Raw genomic sequence first — 25,449 nt, forward strand, 5'->3', positions numbered from 1 at the left:
GAGAGTAGGCGGAGCGGCGCGGCCCGGCCGAAAGGCGGCACAGCCCAGCCGGGGGTCGGGGGGGTGCGGTCCGGAGCCGCTCGGAGCCGGCGCGGCCTAGCCCGAGCGGCGCATCCCCGGGCTGGCGTGAGCGGCTGCCCGGCCTCCCCGCACCCCCGGCCGGGGCCCATGCGGCGGGTGCCCCTGCTGTGAGAAGCCCCGCCCGGCCGGGCTCCGCGCCTTCCCTTCCCTCCCTTCCTCCAAGCTTCTCGGTTCCCTCCCCTGAGATACCGGCGCCATGTCCAGCGCCCGGACCCCCCTACCCACGCTGAACGAGAGGGACACGGAGCAGGTAAGGAGCCCCGAGGGCTCCCCGAATTCTCTGGCTGGGCCCCTGCACCTTGCAGAGCCTCCTCCCTCCTCTGCTCTCCTCGTGCCCCTGCTGCCACCCTGCAAGCCTCGGCTGCCCTGTCATCTGGCTCTCGGCCTCGCACATCCCCCTCTCAGTCCCGTCCTGGGACCCACCTCGTCCCGACTCCAAGCTGCACACTTGCTGACCCCCGTCTCCCCTCACCGCCCTCCTGCGCTCTTCCGTATTATCTCCCTAGCTTCCCCTCCTCTTCCCTTTTTCTCTCAGGGGCCTTTTCTGGTCTTCCTCCACCCACGCTTAAAGCCGCCACCCTCCTGCTCCTCGAACAGCACCCCGCGATTTGCCCCAGATCGTTGTCCCCCTCTGCCTCCCATCTCTCCAGCCTCGCTTCTGCTCCTCCCGCACCGGTTCTCCCAGTCCCTGGTTATCACCCTCAGGGTCCTTGCCCCGGAGTGTGTTCTCGATCCCTCTCCTCTTCCAGTTCCCCCGCTTCCCCCCCCCTTGCTTTTTTTCCCCCCTCTTCCTTCTCCAAATTGTGCTCTCCCTCATGCTTGCAACCCACCAGCTCCACCCTCATCACCTTTCCAAATGGTTCGCCTACTCTTTGCTCATCACTTTCCCTTCTTTTCTCCAGGAGCTCCCTGGTGCCTCGCGCTGGCATTTGTTGCTTCCGTGTTTCCCAGACTGCTGTCATGCGCATAGTTTTCCCACAGGTTGTCTTTGGGGTTCCAGTCTGAAGGGTTCCCTTCAGAGTCTGGATCCCTCGCGTTCTGCCCACCCCACCCCCCTCCCACCCCCCAGGGGTTTGGCTGAAGTCTCTCCGCCTCCTGTTTCTCCCTGAGTGCTTTACCAGCCTGCTCCCTGGACTTGTCCTTTGGAGGGAGAACATTCCTCCAGCCCCACTGTATGGGGACAACCTGTTGCTGAGTCCTCTCCCCGGCCACGCTGCATTACCATCCTTGCCCTTCTGTCTTTTCACACCGCAGCACGAGCCATGATGCCTTCCTGTGTCTTCACTTCTGGCTCTGTCACTTTTCATAGTTTCTTCCTCCTTGTTTGGTACCTTCCGGTTTCTCTGCCCTCACCCGGTCTTCCTCACTCTACCTGCCTCCGTGAGGCTTGCCTTCATCTCCGCATTAGTCTCTTGCCCTCTTCACATCGTATCTGTTTGCCCCACCGAGGCCCCTGTCCTTTCCCTCCCGATGGGCTAGTCCTTGTAACTCGCCGTCCGGGCATTCAGCATGCTAGTTTCTTGAGCTATACGCCACCTCCTCCCCCCTCCTCGTCCTGGCAATCACTGCTATCATCTGTCACCCAAGCTTTAGCGTTTTCTGTGTCACCCTACCTGTGAGCTGAGAGGCGTCCGCTTTCCACCCCTCCCCTTTCTGTCACCATGTCCGGCGTCCCTTGCTGACTGCTGGCTGCTGTGTGGAGAGTCCCCTGCCTGGCACACCCTCGTTGGCAGAGAAGTTTACTAGGCCAGAAAAACTCGAGTTGAAAAAGGAGCTCTTCTCCCCTGGGGCTGCAGCACTTTTTTTTTTTTTTTTTTGCATCCTTTCTCCTTATTACACCCTTTATGTTTTCCTGTCTCGCCCTTCTTTCTCCGCAGCCCGATAGAACCGTCGTTATGTTCTCTCGCGTGTTCACATCCTTCCCTGAAAAATCTTCTCTCGTTTCATTGTCCTACGTTTTTCTCTTGTGTCACCTCCCCCCACCCCCCACCTTGCTCTCTGTCACCTGGGCAGTCAGGAGCTCCACGAGCAACTGTGGCCCCGAGTTTTTCTCTGTGCTGGTTGACCCTTTCGTTACTGACGGATTGATTGCTTCTGGGGGTGAAATGAGTTGAGGGGGAGGGATGGTGAATTTCTGTTTCATCACTGGGTTTTGCAACTGGCTCTGCATGGGACTGAGGTCTTTGGAAACCAGAGCATGGTCTGTATCTCAGGGTCTTGCCCTCACTTGCCGGCTGTTTTCTCTCCTTGCCGGGAACCTCTTTTTCTAAGCTCTCTTGAGGTTCCCCATTCCATTCCTTTTCCTGTCGCACCCTCTGTGTTAGCAGGTAAACCCTGCTCACCAGAGAACTTTCCCAGACTGTTGATTATGAGCTGGTAGGAGGAGGCCAAGTGACTGACTGGCACCCTCAGGCATGTGGGGAGTGGTTGTGGAGTGCCTACTCTCTCCGCGAGGCTGTGGGGGGCATTGTGTTCAGCAAAGTAGAGTAACAGACTGCCTCAATGTGGTTTCTTTGTGCTGTTTACCAAATGTAAATGTATTCCCGCCGTGGTCTTTTTTTTTCTTGTGATGTGTGCATTGATTTCCTCTCTTCCCTACATGCCTCGAATACTGCTGAGCGCATAGTAGGAAGTCGGTGCACACCCGCTGATTCGGTGAGAGCTGATCGGGTGAGCCCGTCGGGAACGGAAGCTGCCCCTTCGCTAACTTCGTCTAGAGCCACGGCTGCATACTTTGTCGTCCTGTTCCAAATTATGAATTACTCATCCTGTTTGCACTCTTTGTGGACTTAGGCTCCCCTGAGCCACTTCATCGCTTCTGCTGCCCGTCCTCAAGGTAGCCAGTCATACTATTTACTCGATATTAAGTCTCGTCCCGGTGACAGCGCAGCCTTTGAAAAAGCTTGGATATACCAGCTACCGGCAGATGCCCGTATTTTTCAAACCAAGAGAAAAGACACGTAGCAGCCCCTCGTGTCACGAGGCCAGGGATGCCAGAAGCATTGGCCTCCTTTAGAATAGCTCGTTGCCACCAGGTAAGAGCAAGGACGCTCTCAGTCCTGTCGCTGTTCTAGTTGAAGTAGTCACAGAAGTTCAGTCGTTGCGGTAAATCCTAACGTTATGAAATAAAAAGCAAGGGGTTTGGTTGGGCTGATCCCCTCCCCGCAAAGATTCTCTATCACTGTATTTAGGTTTAAATTATTTAAGCTGGTTTCCCCAGGAAATGGGTAAACTCTACTGGTTGTCTTCAAGCTCCAATCTCTTTTTTAGCTCTTCCTCTCCCCCTTTCTTTAAAACATGTGGCTGATGAGAAGCTGTTTCCAGGAGCTCTTTGATCACATCTGAATTAAACACGCATAACACACACACACACACACACACAGAAAATGTTGAAGCATAAAAATAAACCTTGTACTGCAGGAAGATTGCCTGTTTGCTGTCGATTCTGCTCCTAGCACTGGAAGTGGGAGCCAAAAGAAAGTCAGGCCCCCCTCTTTAAGATGATTTTTGTGACACCTGGTTTCGAATGTGCTTTTTTCCCAGCTCTAGACTCTTCTTTCTTTTGCAGGAGGGTTGTGACCTGGGGCTGGTAGTTTTGGGGATTCTCAGTCTGTGAGCTGAGCTTTCTGTCCAGTTCTCTGAATGGCTCTGCTGGCCTGGAGGCTTGACTGTGGTGACAGCAATCAGCATGTAGGATGCCTGTCCTCCAGCCAGCGGCGGCGGCAACAATAGGCTAGGCAGGTGCGGAGAGGGATCCAACTTCCCAGAGTTCACCTGCTGCTGCTACTACATGGAACACCTGGGAGGGGGGCTGCGTGACTTCAGAGCCACCGCACCTCTGGGCCTCAGGAACCACAAGCGAGAGGGCTTCCGGGGCTTCCGAGGGAAAAGAGGAGGCTTTCGGAGGCTTTCACTACCGGCCTCGCTTCTGCTGCAGTGCGCAAGGGAGGGGGGTTGCTCTCGTTCTTCTCGGGTGCGAGTAGCATTGTTTATTCTCTTGGGTGGTTCTAGGAAGAGGAGTGTGGAAGTCTGGATGAAGTGAGCAAAGCTGACTTACGGAATCCTGTAAAGAACAACCGAGCCGCTCCAGACACATCTCCCTTGGATGCCAGGGTTGATTCTGGCTGAACGTTGCCAACGCTGAATAATTTGGTTTTAGTGTCTCCTCTGGTAGAGAGCTCGGGTGGCTCTCATTTCACTCCATGCCTGTGAGCCGGGCGGTGCTGTGCTCTGGGTACGGACTCTGACTTCTGCCCTTTGACTCTGGCCAAGGGCTCCTTAGTGGTGCTGCCTTCTGGTCAGGGATGTGGGTGGACGTCAGAGCATACATTCTCGCTTCCTGCGTGGCCCTAGAAATTAAGAGTGAGGCCTCGTTAGAGCGAGGGCTCTGGGAGTCTAGAGATCACAGAGTCACTCGCCATACCGTGATCTTTGAACCCAGCGAAGGTAACCACTTAGTAAATTGTGATAATTTCTCTCTAATGTGTGGGCTTTGGGAAGTAGCTAAACAGATGGATTCAAGACAGTCATTGAAACTTGGTCTGCTTTAGATTAAAATCAAGTTCACACAGGGATGACTGCATCTTTCAGATGGTGACCAAAGACTGGGCCTGAGATTTCTTTTCATGGTCAGTGTCTTAACTGATGCGTGTGAGGTAGGAAAAAATTGAGAATTTGTTTGCCTGAGAGGTTTGCATCGTTAGGTCTCATGGGAGTCAAAAACTTCTCAGACCAGACCGTCTCCCCTTTGGACAGAACAGCCCAGCTCTTGGTGGGCATTTGACCAGGACTAACCCGTGCCTTCATGAACTCTTTCCCATTGCGCACTTAGCCACCTGGCTGGCACTTCTCTCCTCCCAGGAGCTTCCATGACTTTCCTACATATGTATTATGTCGACGGGAATGAATATTTTATGCCTAGAGTGCAGCCAAGCCTCAGACTCTGTGGCCCATTATCGACGAGTGGGGTGGGGGCTGGGCGCCACCTTTGGCCCCATGATAGCTCTGCTAAATGGGCTCCCCCCCACCACAGCAGCACTTTGAAGCCCATTAATGGATTGGGATGAAGTAACCTCCGCAGATGGGAAGGACGAGGAGGGTGGTTGTCCTTCCTTCCCCAAGACTGCCTGGTGAGGCTTTCCTGCAGTCACCGGGGCCAGCCCCAGCTCCGTCTGCTTAGTTAAGCTGTGGACTGTGGCTGCTAGGCTTTTGCTATGAGAGGAGGTAGAGAAAGGGCTTGATTCTCTTGTAGCCTCCGGTGCTGCCGGGTTTGCACTTTCCTATCAAAGCAGAAACCGAGAAGGATGTGGAAAGGGTGGGTGGAGTTTAACCTAGGCCTTCCTCCTTCAGCGGAAGTTCAGCGGTGACAAACCACATAGGTGGCTGAGTTTCCTCCTGTTGATGGGAGACTCCAGCATTCGTACCTTTTTGCACTTACAGCTTGGATTCTCCAGGCTTCCTCGCAGCCTTCATCAAACGAGAGTGAGTCACTGCAGTGTTATCTCTGCCTTTTCCCCTTCTGTCTCAGCAAAGGGAAGAGGGAGCCTTTACAAACTTTGTGGGGGAGGAAAACACCCGTTTCCCACTTCTGGCATGGGAAGAGGCCATCTATCCCGACGTTAACTCTGAAATCTCTCACGCTCGGAGCGGAATGCCACCACCCCGCTACAGCCCTCTTGGTGTAGGCATTGAATGTCATTGCTGTCTTTTAGGCTGTGATGGCCTGATTCTGAAACACCACGAGAGGATCTGGTCTCTTGGTGTCCAGTCGTCTTTCAGAGAAGGAGGCAATCCAGTTCCTTCTCTTGCCCCCTTGACCTGCTCCTCCTTGAGGGTGTAGAAGTAGATCCCTTCATCTGTATGTCTGCCCTTTGCTAGAGGGTTTGAAGTTTCTCAGTCCCTGTGCCCTCTCCCTACTTGCATTTATCCCTACGTTTTTCATTAGAAAATGGCAAAAAGGGCAAAAACAAATGTGTGTCCTTTTGCTCATCACGTAGTGAACCTTCCACTTCTAAAGCCATGTAACCTCAGGTTTGGTAGGCGAGGGCGAGCCGGACACTGATATTGATGGCTAGGTGAATCCTGAGGGACAACAGATAGGAGGGTGGAAGAAGGGGGGCGGGGAGAGAGGAGAAAGGGAGGGGTGTGTTCAGTGACTGGCTCCCAGCCACCTTTTTCTTTTTAACATGAGGAAGGCGGGGCAGACCAGAGGCTTCTCTGTAGAACCAGTCAAGCTGGTTTTGAGCAGCCTCGGCCTATTTTCCCCTGTGTTCTTTGGGAAGTTGGCCATACAAAGGTCTGCCTCCTCTGGGGCTCTGCTCATTGAGGTGTGAGTCTGGATGAGGTCTGTAAACACCCCCATTCTCCCTCATTACTGAACGGGCCTCTGAGCACGGGTGGGCTTTCTTTACACCCGGTGCTGTTCAAGGCAACTTTGTCCTCCGCACCTGTCACTGGAAACTCTAAGATACAACTCCTTTCCTTGGACCCCCTTTGCAAGTCACAGCTTGGCCAAAGGCCCTCCAGCCTGGCCAGGGAAAAGCGATTGGGTTTGTGGTTTATGGATCGGGAACTGACTGCTGGCTCTTGTGATCTGGCTGCTAAATCCACTGAGGCCCCAGTCCTTTTGGCTTGATGCAGTGGGACTGTCTGTCCAGGCCTGCTGGGGAAGAAAAAAGGAGAGAGAATCGTTTTTGGTCTTTGGCAGCTCAGGAGGTTAACAGTTTAAGTGTGTTCCTGATCAGGTACCCGTAGGAAAGGTGGGAGTCATCAGTCACCACGTGCTGGCACTTCCTGAACAGCAGCAGGAAGCCTTTCTCAGGGGAAAGACATAGGATTCTGACGCTCCTCTGACCATCAGAGCTACTAATACAGCAGGATTGTTTTCCCAGTCCCCCAGTAAACGGAAAACTCCCATGTCCGAAAGTTTGGTGATTAATGAGTGAAACCACCTGCAAACATAGTTCCAGCCCTTGTCCTTGCCCTTGCCCTTGGGGGGCAGGTTGCTTCTGTCACTGCTACGATGATCTACTCATTGCTTCTCTTGAGCACCATTTCACTGAGGGTTTTGGTTACTGATACTCTGTGTAAAGGGGGGCTCCTTTTCCTGCACCTTCTTTAGACCCAAGGATCTGCTGGCCCTCCCTTACCCCCTATCACTCCCCCCCACCCCCGCCAGATGGCCATCATCCGAGTGTCTTTGCATGTGGTGTTGGATGTGCTTGTGACTTGTTGCTTCGTTTGGGCCCACAAGTGTTTGAATGACTGGTTCTGTAGTCACAGGAAGTGGGGCCCCATAGGTCTGCTTGGTCTAGCAATAGCATTCTAATTGAGTTGAGCTTATGGCGGAGTGGAAAGGAGATCCCAGCACTTGGGGACTTCTAATAAGTGGTATGTTCTGGTTAGAGCAGGCTCTGCAGCTTGATTCCCCTGTGCTGGAATCTTGGTCAGCCTCTACTGTGACCCTGGGCTCACCTAATTGTTCCAGGCCTGTTAGCTCACCTGTAAAAAAAGGAGCAATGATAGTCCCTGTCTTGTAGGTATAGTTGTTGTGAGCATCAGAGAAGTTAACGATTATAAGACACTTTAAAACAACACCTGGCAGGACGTAACAATCCTCATGATCACGGTTCTTAGTTGAGTGACTTGGTGGGTTTTCTCTGAACACCATACAACTCCAGGTCAGTATGCGTTGGAAATTCTCTGTAATTGATTGAAAGAATCTTGGTTTCTTTCAGTCGTTAGGGTCCCTCAGATGCTTTTTCCAGCATTAAAAAAAAAATTGCGGTTGTTTATTTTACTTTATTTGTTGAAGCTAGCCAGCTGTCTGAATAGAATGCTTTTGGAAAGGTTTATGTGCTATTGAGATCATTTTAAAAAATGGGGGTGCATTTATTTACAAGATATCAATATCAGGTGATTTTATTGATTAACAAAACGAAACAACCCAAAACACTACCTTCTACCTGCCCATACTTCTGTGTTGTGAATGGTAATGGTGGTGGTGGTGGTGTGTGTGCGGCCTCATCAAGGGAGGATTCAGATCCAAAGTCAGCAGACCATGGGTTTTTTTCTGAGTGCTGGGATCCAGCCGATCGCATGGGATTTTTTCCCATGTTCCTTTCTTCAGGTGCAGTATTTACCCTTTGGCAACAGGAGAAAGAAAGCTCCCTGTTTCTCTTAAAGACCACATGGGAACTTAGCAGCTAATGATTTTAGGTTCCTTTTTCACTAGCAAAGAGGCCTTCAGGGGCAAGCCCTTGTTATCTCCGTTGGCTTCTCTGCAGTGAGAAGAAAGCCTCCCCTTTGTGAGGCCTGGAAGGGTCACAGCCATTTCTCGGCTGCCCCTGTGAGTTTGTGGACTTTGAATCTTGGGCTGAGATTTTGGTCTCGGTTGGTTCCTTGTTTATCTTTGTCTCTCTTGCGGCTCCTAGAGCCTGAGCGCCTGGTCAGAACAGCAAGTAACTTGCTTAGTTTTTTCACACTGCAACTGCAGCCCAGGAGAAAGGTAACAGTGTCGCCTCAGCTCATCAGGGAATGTTTCTTTGACTGTGTTTTCCTCTTTCTTTTGACCTCTCTGCTGACTTATCTCACTTCCTTTTTTTTTTTTTTTTTCTTTTCTGTTTGGTTTCTTTGAACTCTGTTCCTTCATTACCGCTGTCCATCTCGGGTTTTCATCTCTGTCCCCCTCTGCCTTACCTGTTTCTATGCCTCTTTTGTGGCATGGCTCAGGAGAGGAATTCTGAGTCTGAGATCTCCTTCGTGTATAGAATCCCAGTACCACCCAGTCCTTTCTCCTGTTCCTCTGATTTCTGTAAAGTTAGGGATTTGCAGCTTTAGCACACATTTTCTTTTTATGTCTCTGGAGCCACCTTCCTTAGTAAAGCCAGGCCTGGCGATCTGACAGCTTATTAGGGTCGGCATCCTAGTTTCCCTGGTGATAGGGTCTGAGCCAGTTCTGGGCCGTTTCCTCTGGCCTATCCGGAATGCTGTAACGCTGGATCCTGTCTTGGGAGGGATCTGAGGTGGCACTCGTGAATTTTGGCAATGCGATATTGAATGTGGTCCCCAAAGTGTGGTTTGAGGACCCTGGGGCTCCCTGAGGTCCATTCAGTGGTACACGAAATCAAAGTGAGTTTCATCAGAACATGAACGCGGTATCTGCTTTTTACCATTCTGGCTCTGTCCGTATACAGTGGAGTTTTCCAGAGGCTGAATGATGTGTGCTGACATCATCACTCTTGGCTAATGAAATGTGTGCTTTTGTATTCTTGTGTTTTCTAGAATTTTTAAGGTAGTCCTTTAAGGTATAAATAGAGATGTTTTCGGTGATGCGCTCAGTTTGTTTTCAGTACTTCTCCGGGACTCTTACTATCTTTCTTCAGTTGTGCCTGCTCTAAGCCCTGTAAACCTCGTTATTGTCCTGGAAATCATTAGTTTGATATCCCACCATTTTCCTGGCATCTTTGAGGAAACACAATAAGAAGTAAGTGCAGCTTGTGAAACGTACTCATAAAAACTTTCGGGAAAGCTTCTAATTTTAAAAATTTTACTTACAACTTACTTTAGCACTTTTTTCTAACATAGAGGAAAATTTATCATATTTCTCTTATATTCAAGGATGGATTGTTGACTTTAAAAAGGGAGATTAGAAGACTTGCAACCTCTGTTTACTGAAATGGACATATCAACAAGTGAATGGGAGGAGTCTGAAGAGTCTAGGCAAAACCGTAAATAAGAAATTAGAAGAGATGACACTGTAACGAGAGCTATCTTCTCCTCAGCTTTATAGATGTTAATAACGCACTTTATTACATCTTACGCAACTGAACACAGTTCAGGTAGTGCTGTAGTGCCAGTTCAGGTGCATCATCATGTCAAGACCGATCATTCAAAGTTGAAAGAAAAAGGAATCGAGAATTTTCGTGTATACACCATGAGCTCTTTAAAAGCCAAAATTTGCTCCAGCTTTTCAACCTAGAAGTGAAAAAAAAGTCACTGACTCTTACAGGACAAGTTCGGACGTTCTTTGGCTGGAAAAGCCCACCCGGTAGCCGAGAGACTAAGAAGGTCGTGAACGGCAGACGTTGCTGAACGCCCGCTGGGTGGAGAGTCCGTGAAATGCAGGGCAGTGCCGCTTTGTGTGTACCACGACTCGTCGAATCAAAGGTTTAGGTACGAATGTGAAGACTGAGTTCACATCTTGTTTACAGAATTGTACTTTTGCCTTATAAACGAGATTTACAGATGTGGCTCAACTTGTGTCAGCACCAACTACGCTTCAGAGAATTTTCCTTTACGTGAACGCTCAGCAGTGAACGCGAGTAGCGATAAATATGCAACGGGTTGAATAACTCTCTTGACTTTCATGGTTCATCCTGGAAGAACTTCGTTTCCGTTTGCACTGTTGCACAGAAGTAATGGCAGAGAAAATCGCTGGCGGCGTAACGTAAATCAAGGCAGTGGCACCAAACTCTTCTAGCGATCGTAGTCGTGAACTTCTCTCCTGCTAGACACTTGTGGTTTAAGGAGGGGAGGGGCATTTTCACTTGAGTGTGTCCTAAAAATTATTAATTTTTATTAAGTCTCAACCCTCTAATAAAAGTCTCTTTAATATTTTGAGTGATGAAACGCCAAGTATCTATGGGGCACTGGTGCCGTATCCCATCGTACAGTGACGGTCTTGAGAAAACGTACTAGTGTGTTGGAGCTGAACCAGTTGCATGGATCATCATTTTAACTTGAAAGATCAACTACAGTTATTCACACTTGAGTATTTAGTGGACATTTTCTTGAAAGTGAGCGAAGTGAGTCTGTCACCGTTGCCAGGGATAAAAGTCAAGCTTTCAAGCAAAAATGAGAATTTTCAAAAACTTGGATTTGTCGAAGACGTTTTTGACGAGATCAGTGGTAAAATTAGTGGAATGTGATCTTTTGATATTGTACGAAATGTCAATATTTGGAAATTCTGTATAATTCAATGAAGGCATATTTCCCAGATTGCCAGTAGGTAAAAGAGCCATTCAAAGTGCAAGATGACCAGTGTATTTTAACATAAAAAGTACACAGCAGATTCATTGATAGGAGCGCCTAGGGGGCTCAGTTGGTTGGGTGTCTGACTCTTGATTTCGGCTCAGGTCATGATCTCACGGTTCGTGAGATTGAGCCCCATGTTGGGCTCTGCGCTGAGAGCGTGGAGCCTGCTTGGGATTCTCTCTCTCTCTCTCTCTCTCTCTCTCTCTCTCTCTCTCTGCTCCTCCCCCCGGCCCCAGAATAAATAAGTAAACTTAAAAAGAAAAGATTCATTGATAAAATTGCAGATTGCAACTAGCTTTTAAAAACTACTACTTTTGAGTTTGGGTCTGGTGTCAAAGAAGAAAATTCTGAAAAGCTATTACACTCCATTTTCCAGCCACAGGTCTATATGAAGTGAGGTTTTTCTTCATATCTTACAACTGGAGCAGCATATTGAAACACATCGGATGCGGAAGCAGGTATAAGAAGTTGGTGCTCTTTCATTAAGCTAGACATTAAAGAGATGTACAACAGTGTAAAACAGTGCAGCTTTTGCGGTGAATTTAATTTTGTTTTTGAAAGTACGGGTTTGTTTTTTTTTTTTTTTTTGTAAAAAAAATAGGTTGTTTGTATAAACATGTAATGGGTTTATTGTTTTGAATGAATTAATAAAAATATTTTTTAAATCACCATTTTAGTTTCTAATAAGGTAGCTGTCGATAACTATAACCCACATAAACCAAAGATTTGTGCAGTCCTCAGTAATTTTTTTAAGAGCGTAAAGAGTTCTTGAGACCAAAAAGTGAGAAAATTTTTGTTTGTAGACAAAACTTGAGTCGATTGTCCGTCTTGGGTTGGGTACTTGCAGTGACTTCATAGGGATCCTTGTTTACCATTCAGGCTGCCATACGTCCCTGTCTGGGCCTCAGAGACTTTGACCCAAGCTACCTTATTTCCTTCTAATGCGTATAGCATTGGCCCCATGGGGGTTTGTTGTTGTTTTATCAGTGGTTCCTTTTATTCCCTTTCTGCCTTTTTCCTTAATTTCTTTTCTTTCTCTTATTTTTCTTTCTCTTTATTCCTCTCTTTTAAGCCCCCCCCCCTTTTTGTCATTTTTTTTCTTCAGTTTTTTAGCATGGGGGTTTTTGGGGTTTTGCCTGGCATTGTGTTTTGATTGGATTATGAGATCAGTTCATGGGGCGGACTTCCTTTGATATGTGTGAAATTGTGGTTTGGCAAATACAGTTTTTTCGTTAAAAATAAGTAACTCATGTTTACATGTAATGGGTTTATTATGTTCTTTTATTTTTTATTTTTAAATTTTTTTTAAGGTTTATTTTCGGGAGACAGAGAAAGATAGAGCATGAGCAGGGGAGGGTCAGAGAGAGAGAGGGAGACACAGATTCTGAAGCAGGCCCCAGGCTCCCAGCTATCAGCACAGAGCCTAATGTGGGACTCCAACTCACAAGCAGTGAGTTCTGACCTGAGCTGAAGTCAGACACTTAAGCCACGGAGCCACACAGGTGCCCCTATTATGTTCTTTTAAATGAATGGCTACATCTTTAAATCTTTTCTCTTATTTTCTTTTCCCTATTATCTTTTCTCTATTTCTCTTATTAATACAGTAAATATTAATAGATATAATCTACATACACAAATGCTTTTTGGGGACTCAATTATTTTTAATAGTTGCAGGGAGTTTCTGAAACCAAAAAGCAGAAGAATCCTGGTTGTAGACAAAACTTGGATGAATTCTCCCTGGCTTTGGTTGGCCAGTTTATTGGTAATTTCACAAAAAACCATTTTGCAGTTCCCAGCCCCTGCCTAGTCCTGGCTGTGCCTCAAAAAGGCACTTGCTGCCTTGGGTTTCTGTTGTTCTAGCTGAGGAAGGGGATTTTCAGCTACCTGAGGAACTGTGACCAAAGTTGGCTCCTTTTCTCTTCAAAAACAGAGCATTGGCCTTGTAAGTTTTTTTAAACAGTTATCTTTTTTAAATTTTGAGATAATTTTAAATGAAAAGTTGCACAGCTAACCCAAAGAGTGCTTTGGACGTTCTTCACTCAGCTTCCCCTTGCGTTAACATCTTATATAACCACAGAACACGTATCAGAACTAAGAATTAACCTCAGTATAATACTATCAACCACAGTACAGAACTTGCTCAGATTTCATCAGTTTTTCCACTGATGTGCTTTTTCTTTTCCAGGACCCAGTACGGGCTTTGTCATGTCCCGTAGTCTCCTCAAATCTGTGACCATTTCGGGGCACCTGGGTGGCTCAGTCGGTTAAGCGTCCGACTTTGGCTCAGGTCGTGATCTCACGGCTCGTGAGTTCGAGCCCCACGTCAGGCTCTGTGCTAGGAGCCTGGAGCCTGCTTCATGTACTATGTCTCCCTCTCTCTCTCTGCCCCTCCCCCGCTCATGCTGTCTCTCTCTGTCTCTCAAAATAAACATTAAACAAAAAATTTTTTTTTTTTAAATCTGTGACCATTTCCTTAATCTTCCCAGGTCTTTTATGACGTTGACAGTTTTGAAGAGTACTGGTTAGTTTATAGAATGTTCCCTAATTATGGTAACCTAAAATTTTCTCATGGCCTGGTGCTCTAACTCCCATGTTTTCATTGTGGTAAAATACACGCATCAGATTTAGCGTTTTAATCTTTTCTTTTTAATTTTTCATTTAAGTTTATTTTTAATTTTTTTTTTTTAATTTTTTTTTTTCAACGTTTATTTATTTTTGGGACAGAGAGAGACAGAGCATGAACGGGGGAGGGGCAGAGAGAGAGGGAGACACAGAATCGGAAACAGGCTCCAGGCTCTGAGCCATCAGCCCAGAGCCTGACGCGGGGCTCGAACTCACGGACTGCGAGATCGTGACCTGGCTGAAGTCGGACGCTTAACCGACTGCGCCACCCAGGCGCCCCTTTAATTTTTTTTTTTAATGTTTATCTCTGAGACAGAGACACAGCATGAGTGGGAGAGGGGCAGAGAGAGAGGGAGACACAGAATCCGAAGCAGGCCCCAGGCTCCGAGCTGTCAGCACAGAGCCTGACGCGGGGCTCGAACTCACAAACCGTGAGATCATGACCTGAGCCGAAGTTGGTCGCTCAACCTCGCTCAACCGACTGAGCCACCCAGGAGCCCCAAGTTTATATTTATTTTTGAGACAGAGAGAGGGGGACAGAGGATCCGAAGCGGGCTCTGCTGACAGCAGATAACCCAGTGCGGGGCTCGAACTAAAAAAAATCGCAGGAACATGACCTGAGCCGAAGTCAGATGCTTAACAGACTGAGCCACCCAGGCGCCCACCCCCCATTTTTATCTTCTAAGTCGGGTGGCATTAAGTACATTCACAATGTCATGTAACCATCTACTATTTCTAGAAATTTTTCATCATCCCAAACAAATTCTGTATCAATTAAATAGTAACTCTCCATCTCCCGCTCCCCCAGTCTCTTGTAACCTTTATTTTACTTTCTGTCTGTATGGATTTGACTGCTCTAGGTACCTCATGTAAGTTGAATCATACAGTATTTGTTTTTTGTGTGTCTGGCTCATTATACTTAATGTTTTCAAGGCTCATCTGTGTTGTAGCTTTAATTCCATTTTAAAAGTTCACTTGGGTTTTCCTATGATGGTATGTACTGAGTTGATATGTTAGAAAATATAGTTATTAAGATTATGTTGTAATTGGCTTAGTGATATTATTTTAAATGAATTAATAGACAACGTAGCATTTTCTAAGTTTTAGTTAGAATACAGTGCGTATACCCACATAAAGAAAAGCGATTTGAGGTCCTTAGTAGTTCAGAGTATAAAGGGTTTCCAGACAGAAGTGTGAGAATATCTTTTGTAGACCGGCATTGGGCTTGATCATCCCTGTTCTTGATTGGTTGGCTACTTGCTATGACCTCATACTGAGCCTTTGTTTTGCAATTCCCAGGGTCCTGGCTGGGCTGCAGGAAGGTACTTGCTGCCTTGGTTTGCAGTCATTCTAGCTGAGGAAGCTGGTTCTCAGTGACCCGAGGGACTTTGACCAAAGTTGGCTTTTTTCCTCCTTCCAATATAGAACATTGGCCTTTGTTTCCCCATTAAAAAGATCATTTGGCTTACTTGGATTTCATTATGACGGATTTTTTTTTAAGCTTATGCATTGGCTATTGGTCAATTCCAAATTTGAAAACTGCAAAGCTTGCTTAGCCTCTATCCTTGAAGAACCTTGGTGCCTGGAATAGCTGAAGGCTGGGAGGCTCCAGTCACCCACTGTGGCCAGAACACCCAACAGTCTGTTCCCTGGGTGGCTGCAGAGCCTACACACTTTGTTCCTATTTCTTCTGTGCTTAACTCCTTGTTGGCCCTGTTTCTTAAACATGCTGCCAAATCTGACACTTAACAGAGATACGCTTAATTCCCCCCCCCCCACCCCCCCCCAGATTTGGTGTGTAACAGTGTGAACTTTGCTTGATGAGTCTTTAAGGGACAGGTCAAATAGCAGTGGATACATAGTTTCTAAGGTATCCTATGGGGGTGCCTGGATGGCTCAGATGCTTAATGGGCTGCCTCTTGATTTCAGCCCAGGGATTGTGGGATCAAGTCCCATGTCAGGCTCCACACTGTCAGTGCAGAGTCTGGGATTCTCTCTCCCTCCCTCTCTGCGCCTCCCCCCCACGCCCTTTCCGCACCCCCCCCCCAACTGGCACATGTGCACACACTATCTCAAAATAAATAAATATTTTTTGCAGGGTGCCTGGGTGGCTCAGTCGGTTAGCGTCAGATGTTGGCTTAGGTCATGATCTTGCAGTTCGTGGGTTCGAGCCCCACCTCGGGCTCTGTGCTGACAGCTCAGCCTGGAGCCTGCTTCAGATTCTGTATCTCCCTCTCTCTCTCTACCCCTCCCCCACCCCTATCCCCACATTGGGTCTCTCAAAAATAAACGTTAAAAAAAAATTTTTTTTTTTAATTTTAAAGTATCTTACGATTCTCAGCCTTGTTCTTTTGCTTGCACTCACCCTCCAATGTCCATGGAACCTCTGACTTTGGAAGGCTTCCCTTGGGACCGCTAGTGGTAGACCTTTGGGCCTCCTCTCATAGTTACTTGTACCAGCTTTAAGCAAATCTTTTTAAATTCATCTCATTTGTTCAGAATCACTTCTCATCGGGTCATTAAAAAACACTGTTTAATCAGGTGCTTAACTTATATCAATTTGAGTCTACAGATAGACTTGCGGGATTATAGCTCCATTCCCCATCACTCAGCAGTCCCATAATCCTCTGCTTTTTACACAAAGCTTATTTCTTTTCAGATTCACATGTGGCTTTCATTCCAATTCCAGAATTGAACTTGATGTGCTTTTCTCTCTCTCTTCGGTCGCTGGTCTGTATAGAAGATAGACTTTTGCTTTCAAAGGAGATTTGTTCACTCTATTAGCTAAGGCAGCGACTCAGTAACGGTGCCTCTTGGACGGCCCTCTAGTACATTAGTCTTCCAAGTGGTTGGGGAACTCTCAAAGGGAATGGACTGAGTACTTGAAGGGTCGACCACCCCTGCCCGTTGTCACTCACGGGGCACGGTCTGCTCTGAGGCTGGCGTCGTTAGCTGTGGACATAATAATAGCCTGTACGTATTGAACACTTACTTTGTCCCAGACGCTTGTTTAGCTGTTTTACATTGATTAACTCATTTAGTCTCTGTGAGATGGTGGGTCTTAGTGAGGAAATAGAGGAAATAGAGGTGAGGAAATAGAGGCCCAGAAATGTTGAATAGCTTGTTTGTTACAAACCCAAGTGGTCCAGAGGGCATCAGTGTCAGAGCAAGACTTTCTTAACTGTGGCAAATCCTTTGGTTCTGTTTTCAGCCGTGTCCGGGCAGTAGGAGACAGATAGATACCTTAGGATTCGCTCCTAGTCAGCATGGGGCCGGCTCAAGAGTTAGTTGTTTCTTCCTGCCCTTCGTGGCCCTAGGGGTACAGACGCAGCTGGCCAGGCTCACCTCCCCTGGCGTACAAGAGCTATGGGAAACTTTTTTAAAAACTTTATTATTTAACCCTCGCTTCTGATTGCCCTCTTTATCTCTTCTCATCTTCCGGAATTTCAAGAACCGTTTTTAGAAAAGCCAGAATTCTGAGACCTAAAATGAGTAACTAACAAGTAAGTACTGAGCTCGTAGCATGGGACGGCTTTGATTCCTAGATTTGACTGCCCTACTCTGTAGCACCCATGAAATGCTGGGATCCTAGAATGCTCTTTGTATGCGCTCCCACACCCCTGCTCCCCCCAGAAAGAAAAAAGCTGTTGTGCATGGGTATTAACTGTGTACGTTTTATCACGAAAATAATGTTCTCCCTTTACAACCGTCTACGTGCCACTTACACAGAGGCCCGGAGCCACTTGCTTTTAGCCTTGACTGCCAAGGGCACTGAGCACCGTAGCTGGTAGTACCAGGCCGCTGTGTGCATTTGGGACGTGCCAGTGCAGTCCTGGGAGCTGAGCTCTGACAGTCCTGCTGTGCCTCTTTATCCCACTGCTTGTTTTATATGCCACTACTTCCTGTTTGCTTTTGTTCAGTCTTCGTCTGGCTCCCTCCTCTCCCCTGAGGCTGGTGCCCCCAGCTCTGCTTCTGGATCTCCGGGACCTCTGTTGTTTCTTAGAGCGACTGCTCTGTGCCCCTCTGTGGAATTTAGTTCACTTGAGTTTACGCGTTTATGGTTTGATTCACTTGCTTGTCTCCCCCGGACAGCGGTGCCTTTTCTTTTAACGGTAGTGCCCGTCAGACGTTTTGAGGTTTCTTAGCAAAGTGCTGAAATTTTAAGGCTATTTTAAGATGCCAGCGTGGGGTGAGTAAAGTGGCCGCCGCTATCCTTACCCACTTGTGCCCCTCTTGCCGCCCTAGCAGAGAAAGAGAGGGAGTCCGACCAGGAGTGTATTTGTGTTCAGACCTCATTCGCTTCTCCAAGACCACGGTTGCGTGCCATTTCTAAATTACTTTCTTTCTGTTACGGGGTAAAACCAAGGTCCACGTAAATGACTTCAAGAAGCAAAGCCTGTCAGCTTTCTTATGAGTGGTCTCCCCCTCCCCACATCCCATCTCCAGCACATTTTTATCTCTCAGCAGAGGTAGCTGCTGTTCACACACAGGTAGGTATTCTTTAGAGAGTGCATGGCAGTGTTTTCTTGCTAATAGAAAGGCTGTCGTAATGGGTTAGGTCCATAGGGGCTCGGCCTTTCTATACTTGTATTCCCAGGAAGAAAAATCTCTACCTTAATTACCACATCACACTGGCAGAGAGGTGTGGCTGCTAATTGATTAGATGACAGTCCTTTGCGTTGATGCGGAACCGTTAGGGTGGTTGGGTTTCGTTTTGTTTTTAAATAAACAAATAGATTTGAGCTAGGTAAGTTTATTTCGGAGAGATGAAGTCTTGAGGAGGGATTTCCCTTTATGAATCTCGCGTGTTTAGTGCCGTTTCTGTCCCTATTTTCTAACCCGGTAGTAAGCGCTAAGTTGGCTTTTCTTGCCATTTTGGGGCACGTGGGGAGTATGTCTTTTCCTCCCCTGTGTCTCCGGCATGCTCCCTTTCTGCTGGGTACAACCAGATTCCTTTATTTGGTTTGCTTGTCCTTCCCTCCTGTCTTGGAATGGTTGAACTCTATTCTGAAATATATTTTTAAGATAGCGTCTAAAAGCAAACACCCTGCCTTCCTTGAAACCACAGAAACTGCTTGTGAAACAGCCGACAGGGCCAACTGCCAAGTCTGCACTGTTAACCCACCCTGATGACAAATGTCAGACACTGATGGCACACCGTAGTCATGACTGGTGTGAGGGTTTGCTCAGTAATAAATGTGTAGGTGCTGAGCTCCCGGTTTCACATCCAGAATGCCCACATAATAATATTCTTCATGGTGAACCATTCCGGGAGAGTCTTGTGTAGCTAATCTGCTGTCTACTATACAGGAAAGGTTTAAAAAAATTTTTTTTTTAATGTTTTTTATTTATTTTGGGGACAGAGAGCACGAGCAGGGGAGGGGCAGAGAGAGAGGGAGGCACAGAATCTGAAGCAGGCTCCGGGCTCCAAGCTGTCAGCCCAGAGCCCCAAGCAGGTCTCCAACTCATGGACTGAGATCATGACCTGAGCCGAAGTCAGACACTTAACCGACTGAGCCACCCAGGTGCCCTTTTTTTAAAAAAAAATTTTCTTTTAATGTTCATACAGGAAAGGTTTTAAACAAACCAATTCCCATTCCTCCTCACCTACTTTTTTTTTTTTTTTAATTTCAGGAAGTGATTTTCTTTTGAGGTGATTTGGACCAAGCTTCTTACCAGCTTTTCCCATTTTTAAGTTAGAACTGGCTTTAGAATTGTTTTTCCCCTCAGTGGAGGAGAACTTGGGCCTTAATCTTTATCCCCAGGCCCTGAAATGACTGACTTCTGTTTTTTGTTTATTTGTCGGTTTGTTTGTTTGATGGCATAGAATTTTCTCTGTCTAGGGAATTTTCTTTCTTTTCTTTTTTCCTTTTAATTTTTATTTAAATTTTAATTAGTTGACATACAATGCAGTATTGGCTTCAGGAGTAGAATTCAGTGATTCATCACTTAGGAAATTTTATTTCTTTACAAGTACTTTCAGGAATGAGTATTTGTTCCTCCCTATTATCTTCCTAAAGAGCTCTGAAACCTTTGGGAGCCTGATAGGCAAGAATACAATTTGAAAACTGGCATCCAGACACCTGGGTGGCTCAGTTGGTTAAGTATCTGACTTCTGATTTTGGTTCAGGTCATGATCTCATGGTTCATGGGATCAAGCCCCATGTCAGGCTCTATGCTGACAGTGCAGAGCCTGCTGGAGATCCTCCCTGTCTCCCTCTCTCCCTCCCCCCCCCCATCCTCTGCTCACTTGCTCTCTATCTCTCAAAATCAATACATAAACATTAAAAAGAAAATAGTATCAGCGTGCATTGAGCTATAGCACTGATTGAGTGGGAGGGGAGATCAGCTTGACAACCAACAATTGAGAAATAAAAGGAAAAATATTTAAAGTGCTCCCTGTTCACAGCACTGTCATGGGGGTTCTAGATGCAGAGTTTGAGGAATCCTTTCCAGGTCTTCCCCAAGAGCACTCTCTTTTGTCCTTTTGTTAGGGGTTTATTCTGACTTCATTTCCATGACCTGAGTCCTGAGCAGCTTTTTTGACTTTATGTTTAAGTTCTCTTCCCACATCACCTTTGCTTGTCTGTTAGGCCTGCCCCTAGTTTCCAGATGGGGAGGAGACCAGGGAGGCTAAATGGTTTGTTTTTCAGTGAGTCTCGCTGGGTTGGCTTCCTCTTAATGCCAGCATCGCATGACTCCCCACAGTTGGCTCAATGGGGGTGCATCCCCATTCGCTGAAGCCCCAGGGTTTAGATAGATCCTGGCAGAACTCGTGAGCCTCGCTAGAAGTGAGACCTGGGATCTTCAGATCTCTCCACCCGTGGTTCTTCTGAAGGAAAAAAACAAAAACAAAAGTCACAGACTTCTAGTAAATTGGAGGGATTAGGTGGACTGTTAACTTTAGTTCTTGGGTTTGGTCCCACCTTGGACTGTGATTTGTGTTTTTTATCTCTCCTACTAGATAATCAGCTCTTTTGAAGTCTGAGCTGTTTTTGTCCTTTTCTGTGTACCCTCTTCCCCCAGAGTCTTGGAGTGCTTCGTGCAAGGTCATCTCTTAATTGTGAAATAAAAAGTCAGAAAAATTATAAAATGGGCATTATTTACTTACAGCTACCCTTGGGAGCGTGTGTCCGTACTGATTTGTAAATCCGACCTCTCTCTGTCTGGTTTTTGGACACAGAAGTCACAAGTCTTCATTTGTGTCTTAGTAGGTGTAATAATGACTACAGAGAACAGCTTTTTCAGGACGAGGGGATGAGGAGAAAAGTTAACTCTGTTACTGGGTTGTGTTAAGAACCCAGAGAGGAAAGCGCATGGGGAGAACCTGCTGCCGAGGAAACCCTGTCTGGCTTCCTGAAGCAGGGACCAGAGCCAGGAAGCAGGCCCTCCTGGCTTTGGGGGAGCTCCGTTCTTGCCTCTGACACACAGCACCTCTGGCTACATAGGGGCTTCTGGTTCAGTTGGCCTCATCCTTCCCTCTTTTGGATGGTTGAACAGAGAGAGGTACACTGAGTGTTGGGGATTTTGTCCAGAGTTGGACAGGTCATGCGGTCTGTATCAGAAGGCTGGAGTTATTTATAGTGGGAGAAAAGCGCAGGAGCGTGGCACAGGAAGAACTCATTTCACACCACCTCAGCGCCTGGTGATGATGAGAACCCAGATTTGTCTTTGAGCGTCTCAGGGCAGATCAGTTGCTTTTCTGAATTGACCAAGAGCTATGACATCCGGGGCAGTGTTTTCCAGGACCGATGTGGGCAGGGCAAGGATGAGATGGTGGAAGACCATTTTCTCCTCTCTTCTTGATTCCCTGGTCTTTGTGACTCAGTGTGAGATCTCCACCTGACTTTTGAATCTTCTGTTTTGGAGCCCCTGCCCAAGGCCCTAGCCGAGCAGGGTGGTGGCATCTGGACCTGCTCGACCGGTCTGCTTGGCCCCCCTCCCCCTCCCCTTACTCTGGGCTGGGAGGCTGAAACCGCTGCCTGGGGGCTTTGCCAAGCCAGTTTCTCCTCATGGGTCGCCTGCCCTGGCAGTCAGGTGGGGAGCTCCCACCCAGGAGCTCCCAGAGGAATCAGGCTACTGGGGGATCGGGCTGCAGGGTGGGGGAGGGGGGTGCCACACACCTACCAGCATTGTGTCTCCTCGGCACTGCTCACACCCAGTGTGCAGGGCCCCGGGGCCTGCTGGAAATAGACTCTGTGTCATGGTGCCTTTCCCTGTGCCTTGTAGCCACGCTCCTGGTAGGCAAAGAGGCTGGGAGGGTTGAGGAGCTTGTAAATTGTGGGTAAATGAAGTCTAGGGGGAGGGAGAGGGTCCTTCCCTAGGGCATACTATGTTTCTAAGTCTGGGGGAGTCACCTGGGTTAATTTGAATTTGTTTTCAGCCCTAGGCAGGAGACATTCTCCAGTGTGTGAGCCTGGTGTCCAAGGCATATTAGATGAGGTTGACTTACGGAGCCAGACTGAGGTAGCTTGAGCCGATATAAGCCAAGGTCAGGATGTGGTCTTCGGGACGTGCGGACCATGCCCACTTCCTGCTGCAGTCTCAGGGATGGGGCTGGAAGGCCTACGAGCACAGAGGCACCGAAAGCCCTCAGGCCTCCGCAGGGCAGACCCTCCTTTTATAAGTGGGGGGAACACAAATCCCAAGAGGGTGAATGACTCACTCAGGGTAATATCATTTGTTTGCGGGGGGCTGCGTCTAGGGTCACCCTCCCGGGGACCTTGGCAGTATACCCGCGTCGCTTCTGCTTCAGAGGCATTCCTGTGGAAGGCCTGTGTAGGGGCTAACCTGCAGACCTCCTGGCGGAAGGGAGGCCGGGAAAGGACAAGTGGAAGGGCAGCAGGCCCCGGCTCCACACACCGGAGATGAGTTCTGAAATCCTGCCAGAGACTTTGGCCACAGAGGTGCCAGAAGGCCGCAGGGAACGGATTTAAAGCAACGGGCACCAGCATTATAGTCCTGACCCGGGTTGGAGCCCAGGTGTGCTAAGAGCTATCAGGTCGGGAGACTCCGGAAAAAGCAGGAGGACCCTGACCCTGACTTTTCCTCATGAATCAGGAAGGCATTTACGGAGAGCCTGTTAGGTGCCCGGTATGCCTAGGCACCGAGGACACAGAAATGACCCCAGTCCTGGAATTTCCCCCTCAGGCCGCTCTCTCAGCCTTGCCTAACTGAACAAGGCAGCCACCAAGAGTTGTGAAGTAGGCCCTTCCCCAAGCAGTGAAGTCCTTGCACCAAGAGGCTTGAAGTTCTGTGACAAGGACCTTGTGAAGTCAGAGGGATGGAGCAGGGAAAGCTCTGGAAGTGATGTGTGAGCCGAGGCTGACCAGGAAGAAGAATGGGAGTGGATGATGGATGGAAAGTGTCCCAGGCGGTGGGAGGCTGTAGCAAAGGCCTGGAGGTCTGAGAGAACATTCTACATTTGAAGACAGTTGGCTGGAGCCCAGAGTGAGACTCTAGGAAGGGACGAGGGCCAGGCTGGAGCTGCAGGTAAGGAAAGGGAGCCAGCCAGCTCATTATGCAGCCGAAGGAAAAATCCAGAAACCATGTGGGTCTAGTCTGAAAATCAGTTGTATGTATATACATACGTAGACATACGTAGACATTTTACACACATGTATACACACACATACGTGTGCACACAGATATATAATTATTAGTCATGTGTGTATAAGGGGTACTTTGAAAATGAAGCCGTCACTTCCTGTTGCCAGTGCTGGGTGCCCTGCTGAGATTACTGCTGACTCCCCCCACCCCATGTTGTAGAGGGAGAGACTGGACTGGTGTTTTTATGTGCTGGTGCGGGTGGAGAGGAGGCTGAGGCTGTAGTCCTGGTGGGATGACTCTGGCTTTGACTTCGGAGCAGCCTGGCCAAAGACACTTGGAGCTTCTTCAGGCCCTGGGGTCAGGACCGATTTCCCTTTTCTTTGGGGGGAATGACTCACGGGCCATCGCTGCCACCCGAGGTTCTGCAGGCTTTCCTGAGGCTGTCTACGTCACCCAGTGGGCCAGTGTTGAGAAAGAGGAAGTACCTGGTGGCTGTCCCTCCTGCCTCATATTTCTGTCACTAAACAGCACCTCTCCGTGGCAGCCTTGTGCTCCGCTCCGGCGAAGGAGGAGCTCTTCCCTCCCTGTGGGAGGGGCTGTCATCTGTGGCTTCTGCTCTACCCTTGGTCACAGATTAGCTTGTACTACACAGCCAGAGAGAGTCCACTCCCTTTCTGCCTGTCATCAAGTGCTCGAGTGGGAGACCTTAACTTACAAAGTTGTAGAAGTGGCCATGCTCCGGACTGCAGGGTTCAAGGCACAGCCGGGGAAGCGTGTGAAAATTGACCTAAGGTTAGAGCTTGGTGGGCTGTCCGCCTCAAAGGTGTAATGGGACAGCGTTTTGCTTCTGACCACATATGGACACTGCCCTGCAGACAGCTGGGCTGTCCCCTCTCCTGCCAGGGAGTGAGTTTTGTTCCAGTGCCAACCTGGCTTTTACTGTTTCCCTTCCTGTCTTTCCCCAGGGACCATGAACCTGCCCACCCCCTGTTATGTTCTAGTTCTGATGGGAGTACCATTCAAAGTTCTTGGCAGGAGACCAATTCACTTCTACCCGTGTTGGTTTCCCCTCCTTTTCCCAGTGTGTTTGATGTGCATGTTCCCCAAAGTTCCTTCTGCAGCTGGTTGGCTCTGTAGTACCCAGAGATTGGAGCCTGCCCACGGGGGCAACTCCGCTGCTTCCCTCCCTGGTTTTAGGGGCGGGGCTTGAAAATAGAGGATCATACTCTCCCTCCTCTCCCTCCTCTTCCTCCTCTTCCCCCTCCTCCCCCTCCCCTGTCCCACCCCCAACACTGCCAACCAAACTGGAGTGACCGCCTCAGAGGCTCCAAGCAGCCTCCAAGCGGGACTGAGCCCGGCTCATCGCCCCACATGAAGGCAGCTATCTGGAGAAAGATTAATGCACGTGTGAGTATGTGAACTCCGGAGCACATTACCATCTCCGACCGGCTCTCTGTGGCAGGTGTGGACTCACTCTGGGGTTAAGGAGACCAGGACTCCTTAAGAGGAGATGGTGACCCAGCCAGGGGTGTGTCTACCCAAGGCCCACCCCCTTATCTAACACATGGGGAAATGGAAAGCACTTCTGAACACCCCAGCTCTCCAGAAGAGCTTGATGGATGGTTCGGGGAGGATATTCTTGGAATCCCTTGCAGCACAATATCCCTCTTTTCCCTGAGCCAGGTTTCTTAGTTCCTAAGCTGGACAACTACCTTCAGTTTTCGTAGGAGGGGTGTATCTTCCCTGACCTCGGCACGATTGTGAGCGGAAGGTTAGGAACGGTAGCTGCTCTCCCAAATGGAAACGTCTTCTTGCTGCTAAGGCTCAAGTGCCTGAGGCAGAGACCAGACCAGAGTAGCCCAGGCTTGCTGAGAGGGGAGGATTGGTTATTGAGGGGCTGTGACAAATGGCTTTGGAGAGGAGCAAGGGAGAGAGAATCTCCTTTCGCAGAGCTTCTCTGCAGCATTGCTGTCCAGAGTTTAGACTGCCTGGAGCCACAGGCTCAGGTGCTGACGGCTCTCCCCTCCTCCTTTCTGTGTCTTGCGGCCAGTGCTATCATTGTCAAGTTGACCCTCTGATTACGGAGGATGATCCCAATATGGCCCCCGGCTCCCTGCTGCCTGAGCCCTTCTGCCCTGGAGCTGTACCTAATTTGTCTTCAAA

The 25,449-nt window shown here is 48.4% G+C and overlaps 1 protein-coding gene across 1 annotated transcript in view; it reads left to right on the plus strand.

The window, feature by feature from the left end:
- The first annotated feature begins 246 nt into the window (after positions 1-246).
- MARK2 (microtubule affinity regulating kinase 2) overlaps positions 247-25,449 on the plus strand; it is a 57,698-nt gene continuing 32,495 nt past the window's right edge. Inside the window, exon 1 of the mRNA XM_047071219.1 lies at positions 247-331. Coding sequence (XP_046927175.1) covers positions 278-331 — 54 coding nt within the window. The 5' untranslated portion in view covers positions 247-277. The remainder of the gene's footprint in view (positions 332-25,449) is intronic.

This window comes from Lynx rufus, unplaced genomic scaffold (genome assembly GCF_022079265.1).
Source record: "Lynx rufus isolate CCGP_SWC_20201006 ecotype Redwood Valley unplaced genomic scaffold, mLynRuf1.p SCAF_9, whole genome shotgun sequence".
NCBI lineage: Eukaryota > Metazoa > Chordata > Mammalia > Carnivora > Felidae > Lynx > Lynx rufus.